This window comes from Clinocottus analis, unplaced genomic scaffold, assembly GCF_023055335.1.
Source record: "Clinocottus analis isolate CAN_PGR_092001 unplaced genomic scaffold, fCliAna1.0.p SCAF_6, whole genome shotgun sequence".
Lineage (NCBI taxonomy): Eukaryota > Metazoa > Chordata > Actinopteri > Perciformes > Cottidae > Clinocottus > Clinocottus analis.
Window position 1 is genome coordinate 11,011,722 of NW_027176218.1, and position 11,944 is coordinate 11,023,665.

An 11,944-nucleotide genomic window follows, 5' to 3' on the forward strand; every position below is an offset into this window, starting at 1 on the left:
CCACCTATAACATTAGCCAAAAACTCTCATAACTCAAGTCGTTCAAGTCAATATTTCAAGTCAGAAGTCAGACATTTCTGTGTGGACGTGAAGGCAACACTCCAACCTTGCAGTGGTCACGTGACACATGTATGCGGAAGTACAGAACCGTTGCTTTCTATCAGCAGTCTCGGATGTTAGCACAGATTGCCTTGCTAGCGTTTCTTATTTTCTGTAACCGTTAACAAGTCAACAACACCCATGGTCATGTAAGACATACACTACATTTTCACGCGACTGCATGTTGTGTTTAGTCTTTCGTATTCCTAATTAAATGTGAAATAGTCGGCTCATGGCGATTCTTTCTTTTGCATGGACAGCTTTTCCGATGACTGTTAATATATTAGTTAGCTACATTGTAACGTATAACACTAGATTGTTTGTTTAGAATATATTGATTGTAAACAGTAGTACGTGTTTATTTGACCCTAAACAGCTACAGGGACCAACTCTATCCAATTCACAGGTTAACTTCGAAGAAAAATCTACATACGTATGTGTAGTGCAGCATTGTCACGTGAGAGTCAGATGAGGTCGAGAAGTGTGTGTTAGCTCGAGATACTATACAATTATGACAGTTGTGTGGTGTTGGATCTAACTGCAAACATCACCGTGAAAGAGTTGGCTGTCCTTGACTATTGATATTGACACACTTTCTCTCCCAGTTTCTCTATTGTTTATGGATTATTGGAACGTCATCTCAGTGTTTGACTGCCACACGAAGCCTTGTTCTGGACTATAAACTTTGTTTCTTGTTGTCGCATATTAGGATGACCCAGACGCACTGCCTGGAGGGCCAGGTGTACTCCGTGCCCCTCATCCAGTCAGACCTGAGGAGAGAGGAGGCTGTCCATCAGATAGCAGATGCATTACTCTTTTTGGAGACCATCTCTACGGATATTTTCAAAAGGCAAGGCCATGCTCACACACATGCGCAATCAGGTTTTCATGACCTTTTGGTGACATTACATGAAGAGTTATCATAACTTAAAGATAAGTATTTAAGAATCCTTACAAGACAGCAGACACGCAAGAGTCACTCATAAGCATGTTAAACAAATAATCAGTTGAAGTGACACCAATTGAATATATGTGTTTTTTGTAAGTTAGAAAATATATTTTCTCTTCAATAATATAAAGTATTTTTTCTTGCATTGCTCTGTGTTTAAGGTATTATTTTTCATTTTACTGAAATTAAATAAATAAATACTAATTGAGAGATGATTTGATTATGAAATGGATATCGGAGGTACACCTAATGTAAAAATCATATTTTCTATAATGTTTTGATATTCATTCTTTTAGTTAGGTAAAGTAAAATATGCCTGAAAGTACTGCAGTGTGAATATTGACACCACTAACAAAGTATTCACTACACACATAACATAAAAGGTTTAACCACACAACTACAATCAAAAAGGTTGTTGACATCAAAGCATCTGTTCCAAGTTTTAAATTGACATAACATACTTTTGTATTTAATTGATTGCACAGTCAAATCCATATTTCAGCCACATTTTATGCTCCAGCAGCTGTTTCAGAACAGATGGTCTTGTCTGGCATCATGAAAATAGAGGAAGCGTATCCTGTAACTACATGAAATGAGTGACATTTCATTAATTAACCAAATTGTTTTGCCAATATAAGCTTTTGATAGACAATGTGTTGGTAATTATATGATTGATATGAAGTTATTAATAGAGTTAATAAACAGCTGTGTAATACTTGCCCATCATCTTTTAATTATATATATATATATATATATATATATATATATATATATATATATATATTCATATATATATATATATATATTCATATATATATATATTCATATATATATATATATATATATATATTTTCATATATATATATATATATATATATACACATATAGATATATTAATTATGAGTTCTATTAATTATTTATGGGATTAATCAACTTGCAACATGCACATAAGAATGAAATGCAGTCTCAAGTTTTGCACTGCTCTATAGTCAATTGTGTTGTATTGTCTCAGAAGTATCTTCCTCTGTGTGTGGATGTGTACGTATCTGTCCATATTCATGTGGGTGTGTGTATGTTGCTTCCAGGGTGTCTGACAGTGTAGAGAAGAACCGCCGCCAGCTGCAGAGTGTTACTGACCGGATCAGACTTGCTCAGGCCCGTGTCGACAAGATCAAAGGCAGTAAGAAGGCCACCAAGGTAACACTAGCTCCAATTTGGCAGGCAGCTTTTTTTGCACCTATGATACACAATAAGGACACACTCAGGTGACAAGATAATTGAAAGCAATGATTATCCCTGTGCTTGTCAGTTATATCAGCAACTTTTCTGTGTAAAGGTTTTCTCCAGTGCCAAGTACCCGGCTCCCAATCGCCTTCAGGATTACTCATCTATTTTTATTGAGGCTACAGACCCCTCTTCACAAAATCGCCCCCGGCAAAGGATACAGAATAAACTTCGACCCTTCGATGAGAAGGCCTTGCAGGTAAGATAAATGTATTAAAATGTTGATGACACAAGGCAACAAAACAAAAATTGGACCTGTTAAGAGAGCCATGGTTTCACAAAGTATTCTATGTCTTGAGGCCTATGAACCATAGTGCTGTAACTAATGTAAAAGAGAAGAAAAGTGTGTGCTAGCATGATATTGTTGGGGCCCCTGTATACAGCTGACACTGCTTCAAAAAAAGGGATGAATAGAGGCATGATTAATTTCCATTTACACGGTTTTTATCTTATTGCTAAGAATTTCGACACAGCTCTCACTCTGGTCATCTGAGGACAGGAGTGTGCTTAGAGCTGAAGTCTCGACTCCCATGACCCCCTCAGTATTTTTGCAAGAGTTAAGAGTTTGTCCTCTTGCTCCTCCAGAATCCATGGTCTTCTGTTCTGCACCCAGGCATTTATTTCCTAAAATTTCCTGGGGGGATGAGCAGTGTGATTCCTCAATAATTGGAATATACTCTCCAGTGCATTTATTCAGCTTTTTCACCTCTTCCTGCCTGTCGATAGACTCTGTTGATGTTGTCCTGCCACAGGGACAGTCGACACTGAAAACTGGAGTGGTGTGAAGTGTTAACTGAGCTTGAGAGCAAAACCCTGAGTCTATGTCCAAACCCTTAACTATAAACACTGATAGAAGGAGCCTAAATTATATTCTTTCCAAGGGTGGCTGGGCTCACCTTTATGAATGTGAATAATTATATTTATTATTAATTATATTGCCTACCTCAAAACATAACAGGTAAAGGCTCCCCATGAGATCTTCAGGTTGACAAAAACAAAAACTGGCACAATCACTTTTAATGTACGCTTTACCCTTTTGTGTTACTATCTGCAAGCATGGCTATTTTTTTGTTAAACAAACGAAGATTCACCAGCATCAACAGCTGTTTTTGCATGTTTAGCATCCTTATTAAAGAATAATGTATCACTCGACCAGCCCCGAGTAGCTTTGATTCAAGTCAATTTTTCACCTACAAACAGGAAGAGAGCAAACAGGAGACAAAACATATTAGCTCCTCATGCTTTGCTCCACAGGTGAGAGTTGATTAAGAGGTAAAAAGGATGTGAAAACAACATCGACATGTCGAAAAGTTAAATGTGTGATACTGTTTTTCTGACTGGTTTTGTGTCTGTGTGTGTTTGTGTGTGCCCAGCTTAGCACAGGCTCCTGCATTATTTATTCTAAACGCCACAGTTCTTCCATTACCATTTTAGGAAACTTTACAAAAAACAGCATATTTTTGCTGTGTCTGCTTGGTCTTGCAAATGTGTTGTTCTTTTTGTGGGGGTATCTGTGTGTATTTGTCAGAGAGGGATAACAGGGAGAAATGAAAACACTGCTACTACTTTATTTCTCTGGTGCAGAAATGCATTATTCAATATCCCCCAGAAGCAGTGTCCCATGCATGTGTCTGCATGCAGGAGCACTTTGGTGGCTTTTGTGATTTGTGTTATTCAAGATTTAGTTGACATTTTACAGATCTGCCTTTCGCTCTATATCTGTATGTCTTCCTTTCAGGATAAATTGATGTATTTTCCAGTGTGTGTGAGCAAGAAGAAGAAGTCCGAGGATGAGACAGAGGAGGGGCTTGGTAGTCTGCCACGCAACATCTCATCTGTCAGCTCACTGTTGCTCTTTAATACTACAGAGAACCTGTGAGGCCACACACACACACACACACACACACACACACACACACACTAATAGACAGAGATGATTACTGTAAACACAAATTATCTAAATCTTTTCTTCATATTTGTGGATTTGTGTGCTTTTAAAGATATAAGAAGTATGTGTTCCTTGATCCTCTGGCTGGAGCAGTGATAAAAACACACACAACACTAGAGACAGAAAAAGAAGCGAAGCCGTTTGATGCACCGTTGTCCATCACGAAAAGGGAACAACTGGAGAGACAGGTACCTCAAACGCCCCTCTTCAAGCGAAACACATTGTTAATTTGACTGTCTTATATGAAGGATTAGTATTGATGCATTAATGATGTAATGTTTGTCTCTGATCATTTTTTTTCTCTCTAACAGACAGCAGAGTCTTATTTCTATGTGCCAGACCTTGGTCAGGTGCCCGAGATAGATGTGCCATCCTACCTGCCGGATCTTCCAGGTATTGCAGATGATCTCTCCTACAGCGCAGACCTCGGACCCGGCTTTGCCCCATCAGGACCCACACACAACATCCCTGATCTGCCCTCTTTCACTGAGGAGAGCGATGCACATGGTACAACACACACACACACACACACACACACACACACACACACACATACATTTAGGTTAATACTGTTTGAAAAGCTGATGTAGACATTTTACATCTCTTTCTCTTCCAGGATTTCAGTTCCAATCTAGTGTTCCACCTCCTCCACCACCACCCCCTCCACCTCCTGAGCCTACCCTCGCTCCTGCCATTCCTGCAGGAGCTCCACCCCCTCCCCCTCCTCCCCCTCCTCCTCCTGTTGACAGTCCCACAGAAGTCTCTCGAGCGCCAAGCTCAGGTTTGTCGCATGCATGCAATGCAAACACACTACAGACTTGGAGAAATATGATCAAGATTGACAGTGTATTACAGTGGTGAAACTCTTCCACTTCCTCACACACGCGCACACACACACTCTGAGAAACCCTATTCACTCTTACATTACATTGTTTAATAAGACCCTGCCAGCCCTGACTGTGTTCTCTTTATGCAGGCCCTCGACCTGGTCCTTCCACCAAGGTGGTTGAGCCGTCAGACGGCCGTGCCAATCTCCTAGAGTCCATCCGCAATGCCGGAGGCATCGGCAAGGCCAAGTTACGCGACATTAAAGAACGCAAGATGGAGAAGAAGAAACAGAAGGAACAAGAGCAAGGTCTCAGATTGTTTGAATGTGGATGTGTTTCTGCTCAGGTTTTGTTATTTATAACACAATGCAGCTTTCACATTGAGGAAGACATGTAATCAAAGCACATCAGGAACAATTCCTAGTTAGCATTCACCCGTGGGTTTATACAATGTGTTACACAGCATGTCAGTATGTGAGAATGTATCTATACATCTCCTACGGTTATCATCACACTCCATGTCTTGGTGACTTTCACTTAATAAACTTCATTAAAAGGTCGACATGGTTATAGTTGTATTTAAAGTTGTATTGAGCTTATACATATCAGACAGCATATTTTGGCCTTCATTTCCAGTTGCCTGACCAGCTCACAAGCTAACATTTCATGTTTAGAGAGAGCTGATGATACCGACTAACTCAATAACAAGTCTCGTTGTAATTACGTGCTCCACTCTGAAGTGCAGCACTTGGGAATGATTGAAACCATTTCACTGCTCCAATTATAAATTTGAACAGATACTGATATTATGATTCTGTAGTAACTGCCCGTCTTTGTCCCTCAGCAGTGGGAGCAGCATCTAGTGGTGGAGACTTTATGTCTGATCTCTTCAACAAACTCTCCATGCGACGGAAAGGTGAAGATCAGTTTTATATTCAATGAGATTGAAGTTACTGATACAAGTGGTTGGCAATGTGTACAGTAAATAATGTGTCCCGTTCCCTCTGCAGGCATATCTGGTAAGGGTCCAGCCGGTGGGGAGAAGGGGGAAACTCCCAGTGGTGCATTTGCCAGGATGTCGGATGTCATCCCACCACTTCCTGCTGCACATGCGACAACAGACGATGATGACTGGGAAGCATAACACGATGGACGATGAACACTTAAAAGGCCAGTGTGTAGGATGTGGCGGCTCCTAGCGGTGAGGTTTCGGATCCATCTGAAAATCCTCTGGTGTATATAAGAACTACGTTGACCGACACAAAACTGTGAATGGCCTCCTGTAGAGCCAGTGTTTGGTTTGTATATATATATACACTTTCAGTGTAAAATGACTAATAATTGGCAAGTGCATAGCTTTGTTTAACCCTTTTAACAAAACATCCCTAAAACTACAATAATAAAAATGTTTATTGATGATCATATTGATTGTAAAACAAAAATGTCATAAAAATAAACAAGCGTTTGAACATTCATGGAATCTTTTTACAAATGTCTTTTATAATAATTTTTGCATTACATAACACTTAACATTAAATACTATAATTTTGTAACATTCTTCAAGGTTAAATCAGTCACATGGATTCCTAAGTCGACACTGTGTCTGATATCAGCTTAGAAGCGACTTCAGTAATTAATCTCAACATACTGAATTTAAAAAAAACCTTATAATGTTCCAGACTACATTTGAAGAGATTGCACGACTGACATACATGAGTCAATATGATAAATGCCCCTTCGGCCTTTGTCTATCAAACACTTCACTTCTCATAACCAGAGATGTTAGCAAGTCAAAGCATAACACAAGAAGTAGAAAAGATATGAAAGCAAAAACATAAAACACACCAACTATGGTGTTCTGAAAACAAACTTTAAACTTAAAATTCATACAGGAGCACTCAGAGGCATCTTCAAAATGATCAGGAATGTAAAGGCACATTAAAGGGCCTGAGGCCATCTTGTGACAATTATTACAGAGGCCGTCTAACTATCTTAAAGTATTTCAAAATAGAACGCAAATATTTTTTGGGGTACTAAAGTTTCCTCAAAGTTCTTCCCAACCTCGCTCTTTGGAAATGTCAGTTGAGCACAGTGGAAGAGGCACTACACTTTCTTCAGCTTCTTCTCCAGGAAGAACTAGGAAAGAAGAATATACAGACAACATATGAATACATGTTTGTTTGAGTGTGGATTTATGAGCTTATTTGCTTCTCACCTTCCGTAGGGCTGCGAAAGCAGGGCCAAAAGTGGCGTGTGTGCTGGTGCGACTTTGGATCCACTTTGGAAGTTTAGAGAGGGTAGCGGGTCGAGAGTAGCGTCGGTCACACAGCACAATGGAGGAATAGTCGCCACGGTGACGGATAGCTCTTCCTTTGGGCAGATGAAGTTAAATACTTGAATACCGATCATACTATCTTACCAACTATGGAATCAGTAATTATTGTGAATTGTATTGCATCATTACCTATGGATTGATTGACAGCCTTCATGCAGAGGTTTTCTATGAGGGCTTGGCCTGGACTCCTCCCTCCACTGTGTGGCTAAAAAAAAAACCCGACACACTCCTGTGACCTTGTACTGGTTTACAGGTTTGTGGATGCAGTGAAGACTATTAGGAAAGTTTAACGTCTCACCAGGTGTTTGTCCAGATAGGACATCTTTTCCTGCAGCTCTGGGGATTTGATGTTGGGATATGGCATTCCCACCATCACCACACACCTGTCATTACATGCACACAGGAAAGAGCATTTAGTATTATATGCTTTATGCTGCATGCGACTGTGCCAACGATTACACACACCTGCCCAGGTCATCAGAGAAATTGATGCCCTCGCTCATCTTTCCTCCGACGACAGAGAACAGCAACGCTCCTGTGAGCACGCCAGCATCCACAGCACACCTCTACCAACAGAAGACATGGAAGTAGTAACACTCGTCGAGGCAAAAGCCCTTAAAGAACCGATTATCATGACCTTGTTCTTAATCATTAACCGATTGTCATTACCAGTGATAGTTTACCTGGATACAGCGGGAGAACTCGCTCAGCACCTGCTCAACCTGGTTGGCTTTCTTTGGCTCCTGGAAGATCTGAGAAAATAATCATGATAGCTGAGAGACAGCCAGGAAAAACGATTCCCTTAAAATAGTATGCCACCATTGAGCTAAGGTGAAATAAAGGTGGTTTTCTCTGGTGAAGTACCTTCTTCTTGTTAGCCAGACGGGTCAGAGCACCGCTGGCCTCCCAGTGGGAGATGATGAGCCTCGAGTACTCGTAAGAAGGGAAGAAGCACACAACCCCGCCCGGGACCACGTTACAGATGTTAGATAGAATACGCCCCGTCTCGTCCATCTGTCAACAGACACACATTTTGCAATATGCTTGTGTAAACAACGCAGACATATTCAATGACATTACAGCAACAACTTAATAGAATAGTATGTGTGTGGCTTTTACCATGCGTGGAGAGTCTCTGTTTTGGAAAGTAAAATCCAGCTCCTGACCGGAGGGGCCGCTGCACAAGACGAGAGGAAGAATGTTCTCGGGAGGAATTACATGACCTACAGACAAAGTGAATTTATTTTAACACAAACATTATTTTTTTTTACATGATGAAATAAAAACATATCATATACAAGCCCGTAGCAGCTGTATGCAACATAACTAAGACTTAAGACGTTTTTGTTTGGGTGTAAAAATAGTTTTAAAGTAATTTGAGTTGTGTTCAAGCTTTATACAGAACTATTGAATTTGAGGAAAAATTAATAATAAACCTCTTTAATTGTGTGTGCCAGTGCCATAGTACAAGTGTTGTTACGATACACCAATGATCAGAGTTAAAATTAAAAAAAAAAAAAAAGCATAAACAACCTGTGCAATGTCAGGCAGCAAATGTCACAGTGTTTGAATAGAGGGGATAGACAATTCATGGTTAAGTTTACAAAATGACAATTTTTATCATCTCTTCTTTGGCCAATCATGACATGACTCAGCCAATGCATAACCAATAGAAAAATTTGCACTTTTATTAAAAAAGTTATATGAATTCCTGTCAAGCATTGTATTATTCATCAAAACTTCCACACGGCAGAAATATTGATATACGCATCACTAAAAAAAGAGAGCGAGCAATATACTTGAGAAACTCCACAAAGCACTGCGGTGTTTTAAAAATGGGCCACTCACCACAGGAAAACTCAGTGATGCGCTCCTCTCCCACTCCGGCAGAAAACAGTAGCTCTTGTTTGAAGTCTGAAACCTACATATCACATCTTTCAGAATGATAGAAACTGACACAGCAAAGGCTTAGTTTATTTTTAGTGGAGTCAGAAAGACTTACAGGCTGCATGGTTCCCCCTGCGATGACAACTGCTCTGCACTGCTTCAGCACCTCGGCAAAGTGGACTGCTGGGTTCAACAGCAGGAACTTGACACTGCTCTCTGACAAAGTACCTGGACATGAGACAGAAAGGGCTTCTTAAAAATCACACTTTGATTTCATTACTGGCTTTTATTTGGAGTTATTCTTTTTAAACGACACCTTGTCTGTGCACCAATACTCTGCCATCAGTGTTGCTGTTGGTGAGAGCCATGAAGAAAACCTCCACTTGCATCATGGGAGACGCAGACAATACTTTCTCTGCCTCTGACCCCTGCTGGTCTGCTGAAGAAACTGCACACACGGGAGCAGGTGGAGGAGATAAAATCATGAACCGTGGTGAACAACAACCTGAGGAATGCTGCATTGTTCAGTGTCTGTTGATTGAGGGGGTAAAACAACAATATCTGCACTTACATCTTCTTTTAAGCGACTAGTTTTCGATTTGATAACATATGTGATCTCTATTATCTTGCCTGTACATTTTACAAATAACGAAATGTGAGCATTTGTGTGAGTACCGTGAGTAAAAGTGTAGACAGTCCGTGTAAAGTTGTAAAATGTTGATACAGAGGAAAGTACATTTCAGTAAAATGTAATTGTGATTTTAAGTATTTCTCATAACTGATAAGGATCCCATTTGTTTCAGTAAACGACTAACAATCGTAATGCCACATGTCTGCAATAATGATGTTCATTATAGGTGACATAAAAATCCTCCCTCTGACCTGGCGCATTGATCTGGGTGCTCTGCAGTGTTTGAAGGTATCGGTTTAGGCCCTCTGTGCACCGGTTCTCCTTGTTTGAGTGTGTTTGAGTGTGAAGACTCACACCTGATCCTGCGTACTTCTCCACGAAGCCTACTAGCTGCAAAGAGAAGAACACTTGTGAGATTCATAGGATTTTTCAGTGGATCCCTCAATATTTATGAGGCCAAAATCAATACATACATGTATATATATATATTAAACACTTACTTTTCTGCTAACCATGCTCTTCTCAAAGTATCTCTGTAACTGAAGTGAGTGACATTGAAGGAATCAGACTTTACAGTTTGGATAGGATGTCCAGGAGCCAAGCTTTAGATTTTTAACAACATTTTCAACTACCTTAAACAAGTTGATATTGTCAATCTGAGCTTTGAAGAGGAAGTTGTTGATGGTGTGCAGTTCGGTTCCTAAAAGATAAAGAAACATGACTGGTTGACAATTTCATGCTCAATGTGTATTGTGTGTTTATGTGTGTTATCTGCCAACCTGTTTGTGTCGTCTGGCTCTGCGGATTCTGCCCCACTTTACCTTCAAAGAACACATTTACATCATTTGAAACGCCTCGCAATTTTCCTACCGGCCCTTAATGCAGACTGGCAGTTATTAATAATTAAAAAGTAATTTCAGCTCAAACAGACTCACCTCCCAGCCCCCGGACAAGCCCTTCAATCACAAACAGAATCTGTTTGATGTACATCAGGTTCTTTGCCTTCAGTCTGCTCCTGGTGTTGTAGAAACATAAACATCAGGAATCAAGAGGCCAATCGAACTAAAAATGGAAGGAGTCTGTCTGTACTTCTGTCCTTTGATTTCCTCGGCTGTTCATCCGAACTGCACGATTACAATATTGAATTGGTGAGTAAGTGCATTTTGGAGTCCGTGTCTGTAAACTCACTTATATCGGTCTGCATACTGGGTGAGCTGCGAGTGGGCACGGCAAAGCTATAGAAGATTCACAAATTAGTATATTGCAGTAAACATACATAATTTAAACTTACATGTTGTACATGAGGTGCATGTTTGTGTTAACCTGCGCTCCAGTGAGCTCTGCACTGTGTATACAGGAGAGTGTGTCACTAAGATTGTGAGCTTCATCTATGATCACCACCTGTAAAAACAATTATAATAATAATAATAATAATTAGCATCATCATGAACACAAACACCTCAGAATAATTTAAGTTTTTCCTGTGTTCAAGAGGTTATGGAGGGAAAAGTACTTGTGAAAAATGTGTTCCATGATAATACTCACATTTGATCACAGCTAAATCTATGATAGTCCTACCTGTCCCTTCAGCTGGACCCCCGCTGCCCTCCTGGTGGCCGCATGAAGCAACATCTGATAGGGCAACACCACCAACTATGCAGACATGATAAACATACACCATACTGATTAAAACTAAAACTCCAATCTGCTTCCTGGAAGTTCACGAATAAATACAAATGCTCTTACGATCTTTAGGAACAACCCATAGCAATGTTAGCAGCACAGCAAGCAGGTAATCTCCAATGTCATGAGACACGGGAATGGATCAACCGAGTAGAAAGAAGATTACCTGTGCAGGGGGGACAGCGAGGCGTGTAGCGTAGTAGGGACACGCATGTGTTTCCCTGCCCAGCTTCATCATCTGCTCGATGTCGTGCACTGTCCCCAGAATGTTGTCCCTCATCTGCTGCAGTGCTGAATCTTT

General features: G+C 40.3%; 2 protein-coding genes across 6 annotated transcripts in view; one reads left to right on the plus strand and one right to left on the minus strand.

Annotated features, from left to right (window-relative positions):
- The window catches only part of wash1 (WAS protein family homolog 1), a 7,075-nt gene extending 495 nt beyond the window's left edge, over positions 1–6,580 (plus strand). Inside the window, exons 1-11 of one of the 4 annotated variants that reach the window (XM_068602500.1) lie at positions 114–248; positions 809–949; positions 2,134–2,245; positions 2,385–2,531; positions 4,071–4,207; positions 4,333–4,468; positions 4,592–4,787; positions 4,897–5,061; positions 5,257–5,415; positions 5,952–6,023; positions 6,118–6,580. In XM_068602500.1, the coding sequence (XP_068458601.1) occupies positions 241–248; positions 809–949; positions 2,134–2,245; positions 2,385–2,531; positions 4,071–4,207; positions 4,333–4,468; positions 4,592–4,787; positions 4,897–5,061; positions 5,257–5,415; positions 5,952–6,023; positions 6,118–6,251 (1,407 nt within the window). In that variant the 5' untranslated portion in view covers positions 114–240 and the 3' untranslated portion in view covers positions 6,252–6,580. Of the gene's footprint in view, positions 1–113; positions 249–561; positions 581–808; positions 950–2,133; positions 2,246–2,384; positions 2,532–4,070; positions 4,208–4,332; positions 4,469–4,591; positions 4,788–4,896; positions 5,062–5,256; positions 5,416–5,951; positions 6,024–6,117 lie in introns of those variants that run through there. The other 3 variants (XM_068602502.1, XM_068602503.1, XM_068602501.1) reach the window with 3 other exon arrangements.
- Positions 6,573–11,944, minus strand: part of ddx11 (DEAD/H (Asp-Glu-Ala-Asp/His) box helicase 11) — an 8,810-nt gene continuing 3,438 nt past the window's right edge. The window contains exons 9-28 of one of the 2 annotated variants that reach the window (XM_068602498.1): positions 11,810–11,944; positions 11,539–11,613; positions 11,284–11,361; positions 11,149–11,195; positions 10,896–10,975; positions 10,740–10,781; positions 10,593–10,660; positions 10,461–10,499; positions 10,212–10,350; positions 9,646–9,777; positions 9,445–9,557; positions 9,291–9,363; positions 8,562–8,665; positions 8,307–8,456; positions 8,126–8,194; positions 7,908–8,008; positions 7,741–7,825; positions 7,572–7,647; positions 7,323–7,477; positions 6,574–7,243 (exon numbers count right to left, since the gene is read on the minus strand). The exon at positions 11,810–11,944 is cut by the window's right edge and continues 68 nt beyond it. In XM_068602498.1, the coding sequence (XP_068458599.1) occupies positions 7,211–7,243; positions 7,323–7,477; positions 7,572–7,647; positions 7,741–7,825; positions 7,908–8,008; positions 8,126–8,194; positions 8,307–8,456; positions 8,562–8,665; positions 9,291–9,363; positions 9,445–9,557; positions 9,646–9,777; positions 10,212–10,350; positions 10,461–10,499; positions 10,593–10,660; positions 10,740–10,781; positions 10,896–10,975; positions 11,149–11,195; positions 11,284–11,361; positions 11,539–11,613; positions 11,810–11,944 (1,794 nt within the window). In that variant the 3' untranslated portion in view covers positions 6,574–7,210. Of the gene's footprint in view, positions 7,244–7,322; positions 7,478–7,571; positions 7,648–7,740; positions 7,826–7,907; positions 8,009–8,125; positions 8,195–8,306; positions 8,457–8,561; positions 8,666–9,290; positions 9,364–9,444; positions 9,558–9,645; positions 9,778–10,211; positions 10,351–10,460; positions 10,500–10,592; positions 10,661–10,739; positions 10,782–10,895; positions 10,976–11,148; positions 11,196–11,283; positions 11,362–11,538; positions 11,614–11,809 lie in introns of both variants that reach the window. The other variant, XM_068602499.1, reaches the window with a different exon arrangement.